At 43.1% G+C, this 24,411-nt stretch overlaps 1 protein-coding gene across 1 annotated transcript in view; it reads left to right on the top strand.

Moving 5' to 3' along the window:
• The window catches only part of PRKCQ (protein kinase C theta), a 72,115-nt gene extending 48,023 nt beyond the window's left edge, over window positions 1-24,092 (top strand). Inside the window, exons 15-17 of the mRNA XM_088468905.1 lie at window positions 432-620; window positions 12,806-12,934; window positions 21,869-24,092. Coding sequence (XP_088325031.1) covers window positions 432-620; window positions 12,806-12,934; window positions 21,869-22,024 — 474 coding nt within the window. The 3' untranslated portion in view covers window positions 22,025-24,092. The remainder of the gene's footprint in view (window positions 1-431; window positions 621-12,805; window positions 12,935-21,868) is intronic.
• The last annotated feature ends 319 nt before the right edge of the window (window positions 24,093-24,411 follow it).

The raw sequence follows: 24,411 nt of genomic DNA, 5'->3' as shown, positions 1-24,411 counted from the left end.
CTCAAAATTTGCTAACCTCATCGCACGCATTGAGAGCTCAAGCTGCGGATGCCATCGCAGTGGCTAATTTATGCACGACCTTGTAACAGCATTGAAATGCACAGACATGCCTGCGTTTCGCCCATCACCCCCTCGTCACCACCCCCAAATGGTAATTTCCTGCCAATCATTCTGCGATGGGTCTGCATGGACACTTCAATTGCAGAGTGATCGCTGTAGAGCCTTTGCACAGCGATGCATGCGCAGTATGCAACAATCGCCCGTCTGCGTGCATAATCGCAGTTGCGATCCGTAATGAATCAGGCCCTATGTGTAATGGTCCGGCCGGCCCTAAAAGTATTCATAATGCTTTTGTAGAAAGGTATCAATACAAGTAGTTGTGTTTTGCAGAGACTCTTTAGTAACCAGGCATTTATGTTTTTCTATTGTAGATTTTACTCGGACAAAAATACAATTATTCGGTGGATTGGTGGTCGTTTGGAGTACTTCTCTATGAAATGTTAATTGGTCAATCTCCATTCCGTGGCTTAGATGAAGAACAATTGTTTCAGTCTATACGTATGGATGACCCATTATATCCCCGTTTTCTTAGTAAAGAAGCTAAAGATATATTAGTCATGGTATGCACATTTTTTATCATTTACACATTTATATTTATATTACTGTGAACAAGAGTACAGTTTCTGTAATTCACCGTGCGTTTGGGAGCAACAACTTCAAGTTAATAATAATAGAAAATCTCAAAAATAATAAATTTAAAAAAATTGTATTTTAAATTGCATGCAAGTTAGTAAAATGTGCAAATAAACCCCTGGCGCTGATCTGAAACACCTGTGGATACTGTATGGAAAATGAACCAGCAGCCAAAGAACAAGAAAGGAACGGCACACTCACACCAAAGAAGCAGAAGGAACAAAATGTCTGGCGCTTAGAGCATTAATGTTCCACACAATGTATAATTCAAATCTTTAATAGATAGAGATTTTAATTATACATTGTTTGCAACTTTAATGCTCTAAGCGCCAGACATTAAGTTATTAAAATATGTAGGAATTTTATAATATTATATATATATATATATATATATATATAAAAATGAGGGGCACTCACCAGTATTGCACATATAAAAAATCAAACTTTATTCCTCACATAGTCCATAAGTGAATAATTCTCCTCAACATTTCGGTCCCATCTGGACCATTTTCAAGAGATACATCAATGCAGCCTCCACAGCAATATCCAACCAATCCTTATGGATCCCAAATTATACTGTGCATCTCCCACTAGGGTCATAAATACCCCCACCAATCAGCTAAATGGCGCCCAAACATATCACAAACACCAGACACAAATGGACCTAACAAGCGGCACTTACCACATGTGGTCCACGAGTGTAGGGCGGCATAATCACACCGACGCTTCCTGTGTGTGAGCCGCATGTAAGGAACGACCACGTGGAACGCACACGTCACTTCCGCCAAGCGCATCACAGGTTCCACTAGTCTACAGACTACAACAACCAGCACCCTCCAGTGTTATTAGCCACACCCACGGGACGTAACAGTGACTAGCCACTATCGGTGTTGGAGTCATCACCATGGTAACCCATTACTATGGGATAATATTATAGAAAATAATTGAATACCACACAAGAATTTACCTGTTGGCATACATATACTTAATACATCCTAGAGAACAGTCCAATATAGGGTAACCCATGGAAGTAGCAAACGATAAAGAAATATTTTGTTTATAGCGACACTGCGCTCATCAATGGGGGTATCCAGAAACCTATACCATAGGGATGTACACATCCCAAACCCTCATAAATACAAAAAATACAATATATAATTACATAATATTACATATATTACCCTAAACCAAAACCAAAAAACTTAAAAAAAAAAAATATATATATATATATCTTGTGACACAGTCGGGATAGGGGTCCCTCTCCTGGGGTAGATGGACTCCCTCTTTACCCACACAGCAGCCGTAGAAACAGGACACAAGTCTGGGGTTCTCGTACAAACTGGTCGGCGCCAGTCTGTATTGTGCCAAATGGATATAACAAATCATAAACCAAAATCCTAGCCCATCTGGGCAATAACTAAACAGTAGGTACCCTCACTACCAGGACGGTAGGGCCTACTGCCCACACCATCAACAACAGCACATGCACAGTACTTACAGGGTTGTCACAACAGTGTCTCTGGACATGCTAGCCTGCATGCCTACTTCCCCAGGTGTGAGACACTCAGCTACAACTGAACACAGCTTATATCAGGCAGTTCCAGCTGTAAGCCCCAATGAGCCTGCTACCAAGCTGAAAGGCCCAAAACCTGGATTGGCCTGTGGATGGAGCCCTCCCTCTCCTCACATCCACACCCCCAGGACCCAAACCGGCTTTTCCAAAAGCCGATACTCTGGTCTGCTTACAAAACAGACTTCTCCTGGGTTTTTTTATAACACATAGGCCAAAAACCTAGGACAAATGTACCTGCCATTGACCACTTTACCAGTGCTTCTATCACTATATATATATATATATATATATATATATATATATATATATAGATAGTTAGCTAGAGGTAGATAGATAGATAGATAGATAGATAGATAATTAACTGATTGACATATTGCAGTTTTTCCAGTTGATATTATTTTTTTAAGGAAGTGTGCGTGGGTTTTGAAGTTCTCAAGAGTCTTTAAACACTCAGGCACTGGGGCAACTTTAAGGTTGTAAGGTTTTAATCATTGTGTGCCCTGTGTACAGGCTGCTATGTAGCCTATCCTATTCAAGTGAAGGTGGGCCCAAAGCACCTCCCCTCACCCATTACTGGCCGCATGCAAGGTGCCACACCTATCTCTTGCATTGATTATGTCAATACATTTTGTTTTTGTTATTGCTCAGCTTTAACGTGATGGATCGAGATGAAACAAAGTGAAAGTTATTTCTAAGAGTTTCCATTACAAATAACGCAGTTATCATGAAAATCTGTTCAGTAGTTTTTGCACCAACTTGGAACAAACAGACACACACAGTGTTTGTATAATATTAGTATAGATATAGATAATTGTATTTTTTATAGTTGAAAGTAGGTGGTGGCGTTTCTAGAAAAGGAATCTTTTCAGGGACAAATCAGAGGGAAGGGGGGCCCAAACCAGTATCTTGTCTAGGGCCCCATGGCACCTTAACCAGGCTCTGCAGAGTGCAGCTAAATTGGACAGACAATTGGTAGGATCAGACTGTAAGTGACCAGCTTTACTATTGAAGTGCAATCTAGAAACTAAACAGAACTTTTTATATCCTCTTATTCTTCCTGCTCCATAAGACAGTACAAGAAAATACATTAATTAAAAAGTGACTTTTTCCTTGAGAATCATTCAAATGCAAATTTTGTAAATCACAATATATTGACAGCTAATATATTTCAAGCAGCCCAAGACAGATCATTATAAGTCCCTATTCATTCATTTTTATAAGGAGAATATAATATATGGTTCTAGTACAGAACTTCTCCTGACTGAAGACCACCCGAAAACATCTGGGAAGCATATTATCCTAGGGGTGTTTTCAGCAATGCCAAATAAATGGGGACTGTACATAGAACACTTTTTTCTTACAGAATACAAAGCTATGTCCCCAGACATTTATTACAATATTTATCAGCTGATGCTTATTCCCCTCACTTGTGTTTTACTGCTAACAAAACTTTCTCAAGAGACTCTTATTAACTTTAGCCCAGATGGCATGAATGTTGAACTTACAGCAGAGGGAATCTTTATTATCTTATTTTTGCACAAAACCAATTATTATGTTATCCACGTGGTGTCTGTATGAAGAAGACTTTCCCCCAGTGGCTGCATGCCAGGATAATTCTCATCATTCCCTAGCACCATCTCCTACTAGCAATGCCAATCACTGTGCTTCTCATACACTGAATACAAGAGGAAGGAGGCATGGCACATACAAATCATTTACTTCACTATTCATCCGATCTGATGTTATGTCAAATTAAGAAGAGCAATTACTGACAGGGGGAGAAGGGGAAATACTGGGGAGAGAGGTTTAGGTGGAAAGGTCTGTGGGAGGGCCCTTAGTTATTTTACATGAAGATATGCCACATAATGTACCAAATAAGCATAAGCCTGTCCTGGCAATATTGTGTTGGAAATGATGTGAGTGCAGGTGTTGATATAGTAATGTACTGTAAGCACACACCAGTAGATGACTGAATCTATGAACAGCCCATTTACTTAACCAGTGGTGTTGGTTTATTGAAGGATAACAAGTACAGCCGCACTCACTGTTATACACACTGACAGATTGAGCATAGTTTGAGCAGGGTTCTATACAGTTTACTAGCCAGCAAGTGTATGCTGCAAACTAGTAGTGGTGCAGGGATGCTGGGACAGCTTTCTAGCAGGTAATAACTAAAGATAAGCAGTTCGGATTCTGTGGAATCCAAACCACTCCAAACATTGGGGATCCAAGTCCACCCAAACGCTGGGTGTTCCCTGCCTGACTCGGATCCCCGTTCGAGGCCGAGCCGCAGCCTCCTGATGTCGGATTCTCGCAAGAGAATCCGACGTCAGGGCTACTCTAGTGTTGGGCAGACCGCTTGATAGTGGTCTGCCCTACACAGATCAAACACACAGCCGCCGGCGGCAGCTGTGTGTTTGTAATAGCAGCCAATGAGAGTCACACAGACTCTCATTGGCTGCTGCACGGAGGGAGCCGGTTGGAGCTCACTCATGAGCTCCGTCTTCCGGCTCCCTCAGCGCATTATACAGCAGAGCAGAGCGGACAGCGGCGGGAGCGGTGATTCAGGTAAGTTTTTTTGGTTTTTTTATGTGTATGTGTGTGTGTAAGGGGGCATTACTGGGGGGCATACTGCCACTGGGGGCCTGCTAAGTGGGGGCCTGCTAAAGGGGGGCATACTACTACTACTGGGGGCCTGCTAAGGGAGGACACTACTACTACTGGGGGCCTCTAAGGGGGGGCATACTACTACTGGGGGCCTGCTAATGGGGGGCATACTACTATTGGGGGCCTGCTAGTGGGGGACATACTACTACTGGGGGCCTGCTAAGGGGGGCATACTACTACTTGGGGCCTGCTAAGGGGGGGCATACTACTACTGGGGGCCTGCTAATAGGGGCACTACTACTACTGGGGGCCTGCTAATGGGGGACACTACTACTACTGGGGGCCTGCTAAGGGGGGGCATACTACTACTGGGGGCCTGCTAAGGGGAGGCACTACTACTACTGGAGGCCTGCTAAGGGGAGGCATACTACTACTGGGGGCCTGCTAAGGGGGGGCATACTACTACTGGGGGCCTGCTAAAGGGAGGCATACTACTACTGGGGGCCTGCTAAGGGGGGGCATACTATTACTGGGGGCCTGCTAAGGGGAGGCACTACTACTACTGGGGGCCTGCTAAGGGGAGGCACTACTACTACTGGGGGCCTGCTAAGGGGAGGCACTACTACTACTGGGGGCCTGCTAAGGGGGGCATACTATTACTGGGGGCCTGCTAAGGGGAGGCACTACTACTACTGGGGGCCTGCTAAGGGGAGGCATACTACTACTGGGGGCCTGCTAAGGGGAGGCACTACTACTACTGGGGGCCTGCTAAGGGGGGAAATACTACTACTGGGGGCCTGCTAAGGGGAGGCATACTACTACTGGGGGCCTGCTAAGGGGGGGCATACTACTACTGGGGGCCTGCTAAGGGGGGGGCTTTCTACTACTGGGGGCCTGCTAAGGGGGGCATACTACTACTGGGGGCCTGCTAATGGGGGGCATACTATTACTGGGGGTATTTTAATGGGGGCACTACTACTGGGGGCATGTTAATGGAGGTACTACTACTGGGGCACTACTACTTGGGGGCATACTACTGGGGGCATACTACTTGGGGCATGCTAATGGGGCACTACTAATGGGGGCCTGCTAATGGGGGCACTGCTACTGGGGGGCATACTACTGGGGGGCATACTACTGGGGGCATGCTAATGGGGGGCATACTACTACTGGGGGCACTGCATAGGGGGCCCTACTACTAAGGGGACTGCATAGGGGGCACCACTACTGGGGCCATTGTGTAAGGGACACCACTGCTGGGGGCATTGTATAAGTGGCACTACTACTGTGGGCATTGTATAAGGGGCATTACTACTGTGGCTTTGTGTATAAGGGTCACTACTGTGGGCATTGTGTAAAAGGGTCACTACTGTGGGCATTGTGTAAAAGGGGCACTACTGTGGGCATTGTGTAAAAATGGGCACTACTGTGTGTCATAACATAAATAAGAGACACTACTTTATGGTGTAATGTGAATCAGGGGCACTATGTTTTGGAATGTGAATAAGATTGTGCACTGTGACCCCTTGGGCCGTAGCCCACTTTGTTAACAAGTACTGTGATTCTGCTGGCCGTACCCCACTGGGTGGGTGCACTACTTTTCATTTCTGCCACTGCTGTGTGGCAATGTGTCATAGATGTGCTTTAAATTGTGGTGTCTGTGCCGCTGCGCCACTGCTTTGTCGCTTGGTAACCAGTCAGCTCACTGCAACCTTTCGCCAATAATGTTGAAAACAATATTATAAGCTGTGAGGTGTACTAAATTGACTATACCTTACTGGAAATTAATGTTATTGAGGTTAATGATACACTAAGAAGAAAAAAAAGCCCAATTTATGTGATTTTAGCTTTTTTGTCAATTTTTGTAAAAAAAATCCAAATCCAAATCCAAAACCAGTCACCGCAGTTTGGCAAATCCAAATCCAAAGCCGGCCAACGAATTAGAACCAAATCCGGCAAAAATGGTCCGGCATACATCACTAGTAATAGCCAGGTTTCCCATACGGCAGCTAAGTAGGACACTTCTATCTCCCACCATGTCTTTCTACACAAAGTACTAAGGGGGTCATTCAGACCCGCTCGCGAGCAAAGTTCGCTCGCAAGCGGGTCGATGTTGTGAGAATGCGCATGCGCACGACGGAGGGAGCTCCGTCGTGCGCATGCGCGAGACCCGGCGAGCGACGAGAAATACGACGCTCGGGGTCTCGCACCAAAGGGGGCGTGCTGTCAATGGTGACTGACAGCACGCCCCCTTTAGTGGGCGTGGCGGCCAGATGGAGGCGTTCCCATGGGAACGCCTACCGTCTGAGTCCGGCCCCACTGACATCAGTAATGATGTCAGTGGGAGTGACTTTGGCTCTGATAGAGCCAAAATCACTCCTGGGCTTGCGGCAGCGAGACCGTATCGCAGGGTCTCGTCGCAAGCCCGATGGTCGCGATGGTCTTGACCATCGCGACCATCATCATGGACGCTCGTATAAGCTGTGGGTGGTAACCCACAGCTATGCGAGCGTCCATAAGGCCGCTCCACATTTAAATAGGACGGCCCTGATTCAGAGCGAGCGTCCTGCTCAGAGCGTTCAGCTCTGAATCAGGGCATAAGATGGCTGCAGTCACTTATGCAGGAGCACATCAGGATAGAGGACAGACCTCCTGCAGACTCTGGGTCCTCCTAGTGCCCAGCATGTATGTACAATATCAGATAATAAAAATAATGTGGCATTATGTATTGGTCATATGATGTTGCTCAGTATGTTTATTAAATTACAAAGGTTCTCTGCTGGGAAATGCTCAAGTTTTGTACTCTCGATCATTATAAGTGATGTTCCAGTGCAAAGTAAACTCAGAGCACTTAATTTATACTTTTCCAAACAAATATTAACAATGGCTCTGGGAACGGGTACAAAACTAACATGTGCACTTTTTATTTCTTTTTTTATTTAAATTTTTTTTTGAGGGGGGAAGCGATGTTTGCAGATGTAATATGTGTCTGCATTATATTTAAAATAGAAATTATGGCCTCTTTATATAAAATGTTTATAATGGCCTTGTTTATATAGTAACATCTATTATGACATCCTTTCTATATTAAATAGTTATCATTGTCTCACTTATGTAATATTTAAAATGTCTCCCTCCAATGTATATTAAATATTTTTTATTGCCCCCCCCCCCCCTATTTTTTTAAATACTGTTGCCATCCAGCACCTATTGTCATAATATTTTTTATAGTGTTGTGGTTGTAATATATACTTACCTACACTCCTCTTCTTGCCTTAATCCAGCATTATCCAATAAAATAAAAATAAAACCCTGCAAAATTCGATGGATGGCTATAGAGATCCCCAATGCAAGATGGGTTAATGTCCAGATGCCGCCTAATTATTACATAGTTAGCCAATCAGGAGCAGTCTCTCATCCGTCAAACGTTGACAGCAAAATGATAACAAATAGGGCCTATAACTAATATATTGTTTTTTTCTTGTTTATTTACTGTGCACTGCAAAGTAGAAAATGTAAATGCCTTGCAAATTTCTGTAGTTTTTTTAGTTCACAACAGCATGAAAAAATATTATAGAGCTCTATGACAGCAACTTGCAGTGTACTGACCACATCTACAAATATCACATAGCAGCACACAACGCACCAGAAATAATATAAAATATACAGAATTAATGCTTTTAGACATTTTGGAGTCAAACAAGCAGTTTTTCAAACCAAAAAGGAGCTCAGCCATAATAAACTATGCATGAAACCCAATAGATTTACAGCTTTGAGAAAAATAGGGACAGAGGGATGTTTGCACAAAAGAGCAATGCTAGAGGCTGAAAGAAGAGCAGATCTTGCAACAATTTAAAAATAATTGTCAACATGTAGAATATAAACACATTCAATCAGGTCTGATAATAACTTATTTCAAATGTAGTATGACACCCTACGTATAGTCTGTATGATTTCTGAGCATGCGCAGACGGTGGCGGAGGCGGAGTGGCATCTGTCCCCCAGGCTGGTATAATTTTATTGTTTTGGGACTTCAAGCTGCCATACAGTGCATACACATGCCTGGCGGCTGGGAGGGATGGTGGCAGACAGACAGCCTGGCAGCCAGAGTATGTTCTCTTATACAACAATAGCATTGTTAATGATGCCCGCGCTACCCAGCAAAACATTGTCGACACTAATGCATAAGTAGCTTGTATGTGGCTAGCGCATCAAAATAAAAGGTATTGGTCAAGTACAAGATATCACTTGAGAATGCATCCTTTTATAGGTTATTAATATTGCTGCATCATATAATATACTAAAAGGTTTTATTGTTTCCTAAATATACAGTAGGTCTGTGTAATCATTTGGAACTTTAACACCTTATTAACACACATTTATATATGTATGTAATGTATGTATATACCTAGAAGATATAAAATATGAAGGTTCTCAAATGATACAGATATACTTAGCTAAAGTTAGTATTCCTGGGGTCCCCCGTTGCCTAGTTCAGATTAGACACCCAGTGTCAAAGCCTTTAACTTGAACAATATGAAAATATACATAGGTTTAATATGAGGGGGAGGGTTAGGGTTAGGTACCACTGGGGGGATTAGGGTTAGGCACTAAGGGGGGAGGGTTAGGTTTAGGCACGAAGGGAGGAGACTTAGCTTTAAGCACTAACGGGGAGGGTTAGAGTGCGGGATGGGGAGGGTTAGTGTTAGGCTACAAGAAGGGAGGGTTAGGGGGAGAAGGGTAAGAATACTTACCCGACCCCTGTCGGGATACCAACCATCGGGATGCCGCTGTCGGAATTGTGACAGGAGGCATCCCGACAGCCGGCTTTACATACCGATTCCATATAAAGGTGTAATTTTTGCAGTCACCTCTATAATAGGAATACCTTATTAAACTTATGGCATTTTATGAAATAGTATACACTAAACACTATGTAGCTAACTTTATGTTAAAGAAGTGTCTAATCATGGAATTACAGTGTTAGTGTTTTTTTGTAAGCCTTGTTAGTAGTTTGCGCAATTTATTTTAAAATAAATTCAGTTTATGCATGTAAATAAGTAAATACATATAATTTAACACACACAATGTTAATATTCAAGCAGATGAAACCAATTCTCTCAGAGTGCTGTCCCTGTGAAAATTTACTTAAGAGATGGACTGTACTGTGGGAATTACAGGCACTCTAAATTGGAATCTTCAAGGCAGTCTATTTGTGTGCAACTTCTCTGTTACCAGAAGTATGCATATTTTATTACTTACCCTTATGGTGAAAGTTAACAGCACTCGTGGCCCTTAAGTTATAAAGCTCTTGGTTGAATTATGTGACATCCTTAGAATGTTATATAGCTCTGATGGTTGTTTAATTGGGTGGAACTACATATTTTACAGGTAAAACATGCAAATATTTATTGGTCAAACAGCCCTTCTGGACCACACAAGCATAACCCTATGATTGAATGACTGAAGTTTTGAAATGAATGGTACCACTTTTGGATTAAAAACCATCATTAATATATTACGCTCTTCAAATATAAATTATCCATACCAAACTACATAACAAATAAATACAAAAGGGGGTAATAAATTATCTGCGATGTACAGTGCATCCGGAAAGTATTGACAACGCTTCACTTTTTCCACATTTTGTTATGTTACAGCCTTATTCCAAAATGGAATAAATTCATTTTTGTCCTCAAAATTCTACACACAATACACCATAATGGCAATGTGTAAACAGTTTGTTAGAGATTTTTGCAAATTTAATAAAAAAAAAAATAAGAAATCACATGTACATAAGTATTCACAGCCTTTGCCATGAAGCTCAAAATTGAGCTCAGGCGCATCCTGTTTCCACTGATCATCCTTGAGATGTTCCTACCGCTTAATTGTGGTCTAACTGTGGTAAATTCAGTTCTTTGGACATGATTTTGAAAGGCATACACCTGTCTGTATAAGGTCCCACACTTGACAGTGCATGTCAGAGCACAAACCAAGCATGAAGTTCAAGGAATTGTCTGTAGACATCCGAGACAGGATTGTCTCAAGGCACAAATCTGGGGAAGTGTACAGAAAAATATCTGCCGATTTGAAGGTCACAATGAGCACAGTGGCCTCCATCATCCGTAAATGGAAGAAGTTCGGAACCACCAGGACTCTTCCTAGAGTTGGCCGGCCGTTTAAACTGAGCGATTGTGGGAGAAGGGCCCTAGTCAGGGAGGTGACCAAGAACCCGATGGTCACTCTGTCAGAGCTACAGCAATCCACTGTGGAGAGGGGAGAATCATCCAGAATGACAACCACCTCTGCAGCAATCCACCAATCAGGCCTGTATGGTAGGGTGTCCAGACGGAAGCCACTTCTTAGTAAAAAGCACATGGCAGCCCGCCTGGAGTTTGCCAAAATGCACCTGAAGGACTCTCAGACCATGAGAAACAAAATTCTCTGGTCTGATGAGACAAAGATTGAACTCTTTGGAGTGAATGCCAGGCATTATATTTGGAGGAAACCTGGAACCGCTCATCACCAGGCCAATATCCCTACAGTGAAGCATGGTGGTCACAGCATCATGCTGTGGCGATATTTTTCAGCGAAAGGAACTGGGAGACTAGTCAGGATATAGGGAAAGATGAATGCAGCAATGTACAGAGACATCCTGGATGAAACCTGCTCCAGAGAGCTCTTGACCTCAGAATGGGGTGACGGTTAATCTTTCAGCAGGACAACGCCGCCAAGATATCAAAGGAGTGGCTTCAGGACAACTCTGTGAATGCCCTTGAGTGGCCCAGCCAGAGCCCAGACTTGAATCAAATTGAACATCTCTGGAGAGATCTGAAAATGGCTGTGCAGCGACGCTTCCCATCCAACCTGATGGATTTTGAGAGGCGCTGCAAAGAGGAATGGGCGAAACTGCCAAAAGATAGGTGTGTCAAGCTTGTGGCATCATATTCAAAAAGACTTGAGGCTGTAATTGCTGCCAAAGGTGCATCAACAAAGTATTGATCAAAGGCTGTGAATACTTATGTACATGTGATTTCTTAGTTTGTTTTTTAATTAAATTTGCAAAAATCTCAAAAAAACTTTTTACACATTGTCATTATGGGGTATTGTGTGTAGAATTTTGAGGACAAAAATTAATTTATTCCATTTTGGATTAAGGCTGTAACATAACAAAATGTGGAAAAAGTGATGCGTTTTCCGGATGCACTGTACATCTGCACACATTAAGCTTATTATGGTGAATAATTTTTGCTCATTTTCCTGAATACCTCTATGGGAAAAAAAGAGTGAAGATACATTGCCAAGGAGTGTCTTCATGACTGTTACAGGGCCGCATCTCAGGGAATTGAATCACCCCCAAAAAGTTCAAAACCAAATGTTTTATGCCCAATATCCTAATCTTATTATTTTTTTAAAACCCATTGATATTCCATTCATAGAAGAGAGGAAAATCACATGAACTCACAATATTTGCTTGAAATGGTATATTTAATAACACAACACAGCAAAAAGTTTAACACTACAGCAGTGATTGTCATCTGCAGCCCTCAAGTACTACTAACAGGTCATGCTTGTGGATGTCTTTAATCATGCACAGGTGAGTTCATCGACTTAGCTGGGTCAGTAATTATCCCACCTGTTCCCATAGACAGACATACTCAAACACTGACCGGAAAAACTTGAGAGGTGTGGTGGAGATCCGCTGGTCTAGAGGATTAGGTTCCTATGATATATATTAGTATAATTTGCAACTTCAATTGATATCCTGCTGTGAGATGTTTTAATACATTACACTCAAGCCTATACTTGACTTAGCATTTGAAGGTAATTCTTATGTGATTGCATGTATATATTTTGTTATGTACTAATTGCAACTAATTATGGCACTCTATCCATTTACAAACCTGCATCAATCTAATTTGCACAATTTAGCTCTTTGTTAGAGAACCAGAAAGAAGACTTGGAGTGAAAGGCAACATCCGGCAGCATAGCTTCTTCCAACACATTGACTGGGAAAGACTGGAAAAGAGAGGAATTGAACCACCATTTAAGCCTAAAGTGGTAAGACAGAAATCTTATGGAGACATTGTTTCTAGGAGTGTTTACTGTGCTTACATGATATGGTATTTATAAAACAATGACCCCTAATATTCAGTGCAAGTATACCTATGTAATAACCCTTACTAGAGTACAGGAGTAAAATCAACTTGTCCTTAACTTGACAATTACTAAATTCCCTATCAATTGGACTGCCAACCCTCCCAGTGGCAATAAACCCGTACAGTGACCATAGATTCCCCTAGTGGCCAAAAAACCCTATTAGAGTTTCCCCTTCACTCTCATGCAAATCACAGCGAAGTTGCTCTCAAGTAAAAATTGATCATCAGCCTTTCAGCTGATTTCAGGACTTGGAGTTTAGAGATCATCAACAGTTCCCCGTGGTGAACTTCAGTTTGCCTCTTTGTTCCTGATTTAAAATTTGCTTTCCAGAGCATGAGCTCCAGAATGTATTTCACAAAGCATTCTGGGGTGAAAAATCGACAGTGATGTCAGCTTTCAGAGACCTCTACATCACTACCGCGTGGCTGAAGTAGCAGCAAGAATTCAGTTCTGTACTTGTGCAAAACTGATTTCCATTTACATCACTATTTAAATCCCCGTGGGACGCATCATGATGGCAATTGATGCGACCATGTCAAGCAAATCCCATCTAGTTAATGGATTAGAAGCACTAATATACAGTCAGGTGCATAAATATTGGGGCATTGACAGAATTTTCATATTTTGGCCTCTATTCACCACCACAATTGCTTTGAAATGAAACAAACAAGATGTGCTTTAACTGCAGACTTTCAGATTTAATTTGAGGGTAATTACATCCAGGTGAACGGTGTAGGAATTACAACGGTTTCTATATGTGCCTCCCACTTTTTAAGGGGCCAAAAGTAATGGGACTATCAACTCAAAAGCTATTTCATGGACAGGTGTGGGCTATTCCCTCATTATTTCATTATCAATTAAGCGGGTAAAAGGTCTGGAGTTGATTCTAGGTGTGACATTTGCATTTGGAATCAGTTGCTGTCGACTCAATATGAGATTCAAAGAGCTGTTACTATCAATAAAGCAAGCCATCATTGGGTTGAAAAATCAAAACAAACCCATCAGAGAGATAGCAAAAACATTAGGTGTGGCCAAATCAACTGTTTGGAACATTCTTAAAAAGAAAGAACGCACCAGAGAACTCAGCAACACCAAAAGACCCGGAAGACCACAGAAAACAACTGTGGTGGATGACAGAAGAATTATTTCCCTGGTGAAGAAAAACCTCTTCACAACAGTTGGCCAAATCAAGAACACTCTCCAGGAGGTAAGTGTATATGTGTCAAAGTCAACAATCAAGAGAAGACTTCACAAGAGTGAATATAGAGGGTTCACCACAAGATGTGAACCATTGGTGAGCCTCAAAAACAGGAAGACCAGATTAGAGTTTGCCAAACAACATCTAAAAAAGCCATTACAGTTCTGGAACAACATCCTATGGACAGATGAGACAAAGATCAACTTGTACCAGAGTGATGGGAAGAGAAGAGTATGGAGAAGGAAAGGAACTGCTCATGATCCAAAACATACCACCTCATCAGTGAAGCATGGTGGTGGTAGTGTCATGGCGTGGGCATGTATGGCTGCCAATGGAACTGGTTCCCTTGTATTTATTGATGATGTGACTGCTGACAAAAGCAGCAGAATGAATTCTGAAGTGTTTCGGGCAATATTATATGCTCATATTCAGTCAAATGCTTCAGAACTCATTGGACGGCGCTTCACAGTGCAGATGGACAATGACCCGAAGCATACTGTAAAAGCAACCAAAGAGTTTTTTAAGGCTAAAAAGTGGAATGCTATGCAATGGCCAAGTCAATCCCCTGACCTGAATCCGATTGAGCATGCATTTCACTTGATGAAGACAAAACTGAAGGGAAAATGCCCCAAGAACAAGCAGGAACTGAAGACATTTGCAGTAGAGGCCTGGCAGAGCATCCCCAGGGATGAAACCCAGCGTCTGGTGATGTCTATGCATTCCAGACTTCAGGCTGTAATTGCCTGCAAAGGATTTGCAACAAAGTATTAAAAAGTGAAAGATAGATTTAGGATTGTTTAGTTTGTCCCATTACTTTTGGCCCCTTAAAAAGTGGGAGGCACGTATAGAAACCGTTGTAATTCCTACACCGTTCACCTGATTTGGATGTAATTACCCTCAAATTAAATCTGAAAGTCTGCAGTTAAAGCACATCTTGTTTGTTTAATTTCAAAAGCCATTGTGGTGGTGAATAGAGGCCAAAATATGAAAATTCTGTCAATGTCCCAATATTTATGCACCTGACTGTATATCGTATGCCCTTTGTTACAGGAGTGCCTGCATCTTTTGTGTATGTGTGTATATATATATATATATATATATATATTTATCATAGGGTGATCAGCGGCACTCCAGTCTCATGGTAATAAATGACAATAGCGCTATTGTCATTTATTACCATGAGACCAGAGTGCCACTGATCACCCTATGATACATTGTGTCAGCCTCTACAGCTGACTCTACGGAGGGCAACGGGGCAAGAAAAACTAAGGGAACCAATAGAGTGCCAGATAAGCTGTTTTTTTATTTTTATATATATATATATATATATATATATATACACACAGTACTGTGCAAAAGTTTTAGGCATTTGTTGAAAAAATGCTGCAAAATAAGACTACTATGCTAATAATTTGATTTTATCAATCAACAAAATGCAAAGTGAATAAACAGAGGAGAATTCTAAATCAAATCAATAATTCTTCTAGGTACACTTGCACACAATTTTTGAAGAAACTTGACAGGGAAGTTGTTCCAATTCCAAACATCTTGAAGAACTAACCACAGATCTTCTGTGGATGTAGGCTTGCTCAAATTCTTTTGTCTTTTCATGTAATCACAGACAGACTCGACGATGTTGGCTCTGTGGGGGCCATTTCATCACTTCCAGGACTCCTTGTTCTTCTTTATGCTGCAGATAGTTCTTAATGACATTAGCTGTATGTTTGAGGTCATTGTCCTGATGCAGAATTAATTTGGAGCCAATCAGATGCCTCCCTGATGGTATTGCATGACGAAAAAGTACCTGCCTGTATTTCTCAGCATTGAAGACACCATTAATCCTGATCAAATCCCCAACTCCAATTGCTGAAATGCAGCCCCAAACTTGTAAGGAACCTCCACCATGCTTCACGGTTGCATGCAGACACTCATTATTATTCTGCTCTCCAGCCCTTCAGCGAACAAACTACCTTTTGTTACAGCCAAATATTTAAAGTTTGACTTATCAGTCCAGAGTACCTGCTGCCATTTTTCTTCACCCCAGTTCCTATGTTTTCATGCATAGTTGAGTCGCTTGGCTTTGTTTCCATGTCGAAGTATGGCTTTTTGGCCACAATTCTTCCATGAAGACCACTTCTGGCCACACTTCTTCGAACAGTAGATTGGTGTACCTGGGTCTCACTGGTTTCTGCCAGCTCTGAGCTGATGGCACTGCTGGACATCTTCTAAATTTGAAGGGAAGTAAGCATGATGTGTCTTTCATCTGATGCACTATTTCCTTGGCCAAACACTGCATCTATGGACCTCAACGCTACCCGTTTCTTTGTGCTTCTTCAAAGGAGCTTGAACAGCACATCTTGAAACCACAGTCTGCTTTGAAATCTTTCCCTGGGAGATACCTTGCTGATGCAGTATAACTACTTTGTGTATTTTTGCTGTGCTCAATCTTGCAATGGTGTATGGCCTGTGACACAATACAGTCTTTCACAACCTCACCTTTGTAGTAGAGTTTGGCTGTTTTTCACCCAGTTTTAAGCCTCCTACACAGCTGTCAGTTAATGACTGTGAACCTGTCAACCTACATATGAAAATGATGATCATTATGACCTGTTTGGCATGATTGGTTAATTATACACCTAACTATAAACCTACAAAATTCTGACTTTGTGTAAATGTACCTAGAAGAATTGATGCTGTTTTGAAGGCAAAGTGTGTACACACCAAATATTGATTTTATTTAGATTTCTTTACTGTTCATTCACTTTGCATTTTGTTAATTGATAAAAATAAACTATTAGCACTTTTAGTTTTGAAAGCATTCTTACTTTGCTGCATTTTTTCCACACCTGCCTAAAACTTTTGCACAGTATTGTATATACATATTATTGTGACAGTATCACCAGAGATGGCACTAGTGAACAGCAGATTCGCTCGCAACCGGGTCGATGGTCCCCACAGAGCCTGCGCACGACGGAGCCGGTTCCGTCATGCGCATGCGCGAGACCCGGCTAGGGGGCTTGCGGGAACGAGACCTTACCACAAGGGTCTCGTCGCAAGCCGCGATGGTTGTGACCATCGCGACCATCACCTGGCCACTCGCTAAGGCTGTGGGTGGCCTGATCCTAGACCTGTGTGAATGTGAGTAGACCGGAGCCTAAGTTACCTGCACAGAAGCAGGCCAGATTGTGAGGCTGTACATGTGAGCAGCTGTTGCAGCCAAAGCCAAGCTAGGCTGGAGAGTGTGATATACAGTACCTGTGAGAGACAGGACTGGAGAGACTTTGAGAAACTTTATGTTTGCAGATTAGCTACCTAAGGATAATGAGGGCTCAAGAAGTGAGATAGTTGCCCTGAGTGATGGCTAGGTACTTGTTGTTTTGTTTTCTGTTTGATGTATGCGTGTGTGTGTATATATATATATATATATATATATATATAAATATAAATATATATATATATTCCCAATGCTCCGGCACTCCATACATGAATACAGGCGTACAGCCACAGCTTGCTCCAGTGTCAGCACCCCCAAATATATATACAATCCAGATATACAGACAGCACTCAGAGACAGATAAATCCAATACCCTCACCAGAGGGATTTTTATTGTGATATATAAAATATATGTTCTACTGTTATCATATATATGTTAAAAATATAGTAGTAATGACCTACTGAATTGCTACAAACAATCTCCTGCTGCATTCTAACTAAGTTTTGTCACTTTTGTGAAATGAAACAACAAATTTGTATAATGGAAAAAAGAACATCCCCACAATCTAAAGAAGCTATACCAGTCATCTTCTGCACAGAGAGTAGGGAGGATTAGAAGTAGTTGCATATCAACACAAATACATATACAAATTCAAATTAAGTACAGACCTCTATATTACTAAAAAAAAAAAATCAAACAGAATCTTCTTTACTGCCATAATCCAGATTTAAACATCAATAAAGCAACGCAAATAGATGGCAGCAGCTTCCTACAACAGCCACACTAGTGATTTAGGTCCTGATACTGAGTTGTGAGTAAAGCAAGAAAGAGAAAGTAACTGTGTCCCTAGACACACCGGGATACAGTTAATATCCAGACAATCGGGATGCCGGCTGCCGGAATCCCAGTCACTGAGAGAACTATCGGAATGTTGCTGTCAGTGTATTGACAACCGGCATCTCCTCTGTCTGTATTTCATACCAATTCCGACAAACCATGTTACAATTAGGGGTGTGCACCGGCCACTTTTCGTGTTTTGGTTTTGGATCTGGATCTTTCTTCGTGTTTTGGATCTGGATTGGTTTTGCCAAAACCACCCTTCCGTGTTTTGGGTTCTGGGTTTTGTGTTTTGGATCTGGATTTTTTCTTAAAAAATAAAAAAAACCGCTAAAATCACATAAAATGGGCCTTTTTTTGTTCCTACGCTATTAATAACCCCAATAACATTAATTTCCACTCATTTCCACTCTATTCTGAACACCTCACACCTCACAATATTGTTTTTAGGCCAAAAGGTTGCACCGAGGTAGCTGGATGACTATGCTAAGCGACACAAGTGGGCGGCACAAACACATGGCCCATCTAGGAGTGGCACTGCAGTGGCAGACAGGAAGCCAATCAGCGTTATGGTGCCCATTTGCATGTAGCACGAACCCGGGAGATCCGTGCTACATGCATCTGTGTGATTGGCACAGAGCAATGACAGGTCCGTGAGACCCGTCTTTGCTGCTGTGGTAAAAAAAAAAAAAAAAAACCTGTGTAAAAAAAGAAAAAAATGGCGTGCACCCCCCCAAAAAAGAGCAACCAGCCCCGGGCATTAGTAACCCAGTGCTGGGTGTGCTTAAATACAGGGGACAAACGACGTAGGGGTCCCCTGTACTTAAGCACAACCAGCACCGGGCTAGTCAGAACCAGTGCTGGTTGCCAAAATACGGGGGACAAACGACGTAGGGGTCCCCCGTATTCTGCGCAACCAGCTCTGGGCTCTGATCCGGTCCTGGTTCTGGAAATACAGGGGAAAAAAATTAGTAGGGTTCCCCTGTATGTTCCAGGACCAGCACTGGACTTTTTCTAGCGGGGGGCTGATGCCACAGCCAGGGGAGCCCTTTCACCGGGCCCCCCAGCCGCAGCATCAGCCCTGACCGCTAGTCAGCCCAGGCCGGGGATCCCTGGAGAGCTGGGGACCCCCCCAATAAAGGGGTCACCCTCTCCAGGGCACCCCAGGCTGATAGCCCGGGGCTATCCCCGCCACCCCTGGTGGCGGTGGGTGGCGGGTTGATTGTGTGGTGTGGTGTAAATAAAAAATATCAAACATTGTCTTTACAAGTAGAACTGCAAGTCCCAGCTAGCCTGCCCCGCATGCTGGTACTTGGAGAACCACAAGTACCAGCATGCAGGGCATTAAGGGCCCACTAGTACCTGTAGTTCACCTGTAAAAAAAATGTTTAAAAAAACACAGGACACACACACCGTGACAGTATAAGTTTATTAAACATACATACACACACACACACATGTACACATACTCACCTATGTAGCACGGATCTCCTGGTCCGTGCGTGCATCTGTGTCATTGAAATACACAGCAGCACAGACGGTTCTCACTGACCCATCTGTGCTCTGTGTCACTGTCAGTCACACAGATGCATGTAGCACGGATCTCACGAGTCCGTGCTACATGCAAATGAGCACCATAATGCTGATTGGCTGAGAGCCGTGACAGACGGCTCTGTCAGCCAATCAGCACTTTGCCCATTAAAGGCAAAGGCATTTTTTTTAAAATGGCCGCTCGAGGCAAAACCTCGAGATCCGACAGCAGATCTCGAGGTTTTGCCTCGGGAGAGGGATCCGGGGCAGACAGGGAGATCCGAGCTTGGGCTCGGATCGCCCCAGATCCCCGAAGTTCGGGTGGGTTCGGTTCTCAGGGAACCGAACCTGCTCATCCCTAGTTACAATGCAAAGGCTGAAAATATATACATTTTGTGTATGTGAGGTAAATACTGTCTGGTTTGCATGTAGCCCACAAAAACTACTCAGCTTTATTTTTACACTGCAATTTAAGATTTCAATTTGGACACACCCCTCCCAAATCTGACTCTTTCTACACATTTTACATCTGCCCCACCTTGCTCTTTATTGCTTTATTCTCAACTTAGAATCAGACCTTTAGGTGCTATTAGCTAGAGAAGTGAATACACACTCAGTCATCAGAAGCGGATATCTATCTTCTATTGTCAGCATAATCATCATCACTGCTTATCATCACACAAGCCCTCCAGCACCCGCCTATGCCCAGGTCTACATGAAAACAACCTATTGGTACTTGGCCTATGCTTACCCGCTCATTCCCTACCCAGTTCTCCCTCCCCAGTTGCTGTAAGTGTAAGATGTGGCACAATCTGCATACTGATGTAGGTATACTTTTATTTGCATGTATGCAGTACAAAAAAACTTACTGTATCTTACACACAAAAAACACTTGTTCAACTTTGCATGAGTGCCCTTATGTTTTGGCCCTGCCATCTCCTAACACTAGGGGACCCATTTATCAAAGTATATTTGAGGTATAATCCCCGAAAACACCCTTTTTCGGGGGTTTACCTCAAATATTAAGTATCCCCCATATGTATTAAGGCGGGACCGCACAGGTATCTCCGATACCTGCTGTGATCCCTCCATTACCGCTGGCAGACGCATCCCCCATATCCGGAATGCGATGCATTCCAGATATTGGTCCCCGGCTATGGCAGCTGTGCATGTGCAGTCCACGGGATTGCGCAAGCGCAGCACCCCCTGCAATGGCCGGCAGCTCTCCAGAGACATCGCAGAGACCTCAATGTCCCGGATGATACATCCGGCCGTTATGATCGCATATGCCCTGATCGCGTTACAAAAGCAATCATTAATAAATGGGGGCCCCAGTCTAACAGGCAGCTGAATATATCTTAATTTTCACTTTCTCAGACATGATAAAGACCTTGGCCCTCATTCAGAGCCGGACGCTCTGAGCAGTGCGCTCGCTCTGAATGAGGGCCGTCCTCCATAAAAATGGAGCGTCCTCCTGGATGCTCGTATAGCTGTGGGTCACCACCCACAGACTATACGAGCGTGCAGGTTGATGGTCACGATGGTCTTGACCATCGCGACCATCGCCACTGCGAGCCGGAGCCTGCGGTTGAGTTTCTCAACCGCAAGGCCCGGAGTGATTTTGGCTCTATCAGAGCCAAAATCACTCCCACTGACATCACTAGTGATGTCAGTGGGCCGGCTTCTGACGGTAGGCGTTCCCTTGGGAACGCCCCCGTCTGGGAGGCACGCCCCCGGCACGCCCACCAAAGGGGGCGTGCTGTCAATCAACATCGACAGCACGCCCCCTTTGATCAGACACAACGAGCGAAGGAAAGTCCTTCGCTCGTCGCGTCTGGCGCATGCGCACGACGGAGCTCCCTCCGTCGTGCGCATGCTCAGTGCACACCATCAACCCACTTGCGAGCGGACAGCCGCTCGCGAGTGGGTCTGAATCAGGCCCCTTGATATCAATTGTTCTCTTTCTCTTCTCAATCTCTTCCATATTCAAAATTAACATTCTACATAAAATACTGTATATTTATTAGTTATTCATATTTTTTTTTCTCTCACCAGAAATCTGCCAGTGATTGCAGTAACTTTGACAAAGAATTTTTGAATGAGAAAACAAGATTATCGAGTACAGACAGGACATTGATTAATAGCATGGACCAAAATATGTTCAAAAACTTTTCATTTGTGAACCTAAAAATGGAAGCTATTGTTTGCTGAAATTACCTAATTTCCAGTAAAATATTAGTCGAAATTACTTTGCATGAAAACATCAATGTACCGTAGGTGGGAATAGACTAAAGTGTGATCCTAATCCTCTCTGTGCAAAACTCTATAGATGGGAAAGGTGAATCAAACAATGTAAGAGTGGCAATCTTATTTATTACATATCCACTTATTGTAAAGGGGACATTGGAGATGAGTTGATTGTTAGGATCTGCTGTTAGCAGATCATCTTGGTGGCAGTTCCCGGTCATAGTTGTGACTGGTACACTGCATTATCTCTTGCCTTTGTTCTGGCTGTTGCAGGCAGCTGGAAATTCTGTCTGTCTGTGTGCAGAATCAGCTGCACACTAGTTAATAGTCTTATCTGTGTGCACAGGCCAGGTGCACACTAGTCTGTCATTAGGGAGGCTTGCAGGGATTTGCTCTGATTGGATCCTACATCTTTTAAGTTACAGCCAGCCCTTCACTCCATGCCAGTTATACTGCCTGACTTCCAGAGTATGTTGTCATGTACTCAGAAACTTGGATTCTAGCCGGTTTGCCATGTTCTGCTGTTGCAGTTCCCAGTGCCTGTTTGTCTGATCTGAATCTGCCTGTGTGTCATCCAGCCTGTATTCCTGGCGTGTCTGAGTGCACCTGTCTGCCATCTGGTTCCTGCATCTCAGCCTGCTAGGCTGCATCACAGCCTGCATATCCATTGACTATCTAGCCATGTCTGTTTATGTTCACCAGTGTCAAGTTTGCAGTGTTCTCATCCACACTGCTTCCAGTCACTGTTCCTGCTGTGTCTAAAGTTCATCTGTTTACTATCCTGTCTCAGTCGCATCATCTAGTTCCAGTCATGTCACGGCCCTTAAAGCCGCTCCGTCCTGTCTCAGCCACATCACCTTGTTCCAGTTACGCCATGGCCCTCAAGGCCACTCCATCCTGTCTCAGTCACAGCACCTAGTTCCATTCGTCACTGCCCTCAAGTCCGTTCCATCCTGTTTCAAGTCGCGCTTCGGCCCTCAAGTGGGCATCACCAAGTTCCAGTTGCCACGGCCCTCCAGGCCTCTCCGTCCTGTCTTGGTCTCTGCGCCTAGTTCCAGTTGTCACGGCCCTCGGGGCCACTCCGTCTTGTTTCAAGTTGCACATTGTCCTTCAAGACCGCATTACCAAGTTCTAGTCATCATGGCCCTCAAGGCCGCTCCATCCTGTTTCAGGTCGCACATTGGCCCTCAAGGCTGTATCACCTAGTTCTTGTCTCACCACGGCCCTCCCGGCCATTCTGTCTTGTCTCAATTCACACCTCAGCCCTTTAGTCCTGTTTTGCCTGTCTTGTCCTTGTCAGTCCAGTCACGCCTGTTTTGTCCTTGTCAGTCTAGCCTTGCCCTGCCAGTCCAGTTTTGTCTCTAAACCTGCATATCATAGTCCTGGTCACTCCTGCCTTACTGTCCTGTGTCTAGTCAGTCCCTGTCTAGCATTCTAGCTGCATTATAGTCCCTAAACATTTGTCATACCATAGTGACCTGCTGCTGCTTGTGTTGTGTTATCTTTCTGCAGCCTCACTCCGGCTAGCTCCGTTTGTGGAAGGACTGCCACACCTCTACCCAGTCTTGTCCATTGTCAGCAGTCCTGCGATCTCATCATCGAGTGAGAATCGTAACACTGATGGTTTTAATTGTATACCATGGGAATAGATTTTTCAAAGTCTTATCACCGTTTAATATTTTTGTAAATGTATTTGTAAAATAATGGAAATAGCTCATGTACTATACAGTTAGCCCAATGTAGGATATTTCATGTTGGTAATTTTACATTTGCAGGATTCCAGTAACTGGTACAATACTACAACCCATTCAATTATATCCCATAAACTATTTTTTACATCTTGTAACACTTAATTAATTAAAAAATAGGATGCACTATTTAGAGAGCTGAATTAGCACCAATCATGTCTTAAGATGTGTTATATTTAAGGGTAGTAAACTTGGGAAACAGTGTAATAGGAAATAATGTACTGTATGTAAAAATTCAAAAATGTAACATTTGTTATTAGAGAGTAAGATAAAATATTGTAGAATAAAATTATAATATGCCTATCTTCTCTGTATGGGGTACATTCTTTTATGCTTCATTTTTCACTAATCCAATTTATATAATAAACCAGTAGTTACCAAACTCATGGGAAACTGAACGATTATATTGTTCCTTATGGCACCAATTAGTGAACAAATGACTCAACCCACAGAATGGAAACAAAGGGCCTGATTCAGAGATGTATGCTATGCACACAGCAAATATGCTGCCGGAGGTGTGTTAGAAGAGACGCCTCCTGCCGGCAACGCAGATCCGAGTGCTGTGTCCGAAGATGCAGCATCAGCTCATCATAATGACCATCG

This window comes from Taudactylus pleione, unplaced genomic scaffold, assembly GCF_031769625.1.
Source record: "Taudactylus pleione unplaced genomic scaffold, aTauple2 ptg000086l, whole genome shotgun sequence".
NCBI classification, from domain to species: Eukaryota; Metazoa; Chordata; class Amphibia; order Anura; family Myobatrachidae; genus Taudactylus; species Taudactylus pleione.
The sequence above is the reverse complement of the archived record's forward strand: the minus strand, read 5'-3'. Positions and strand labels throughout refer to the sequence as shown.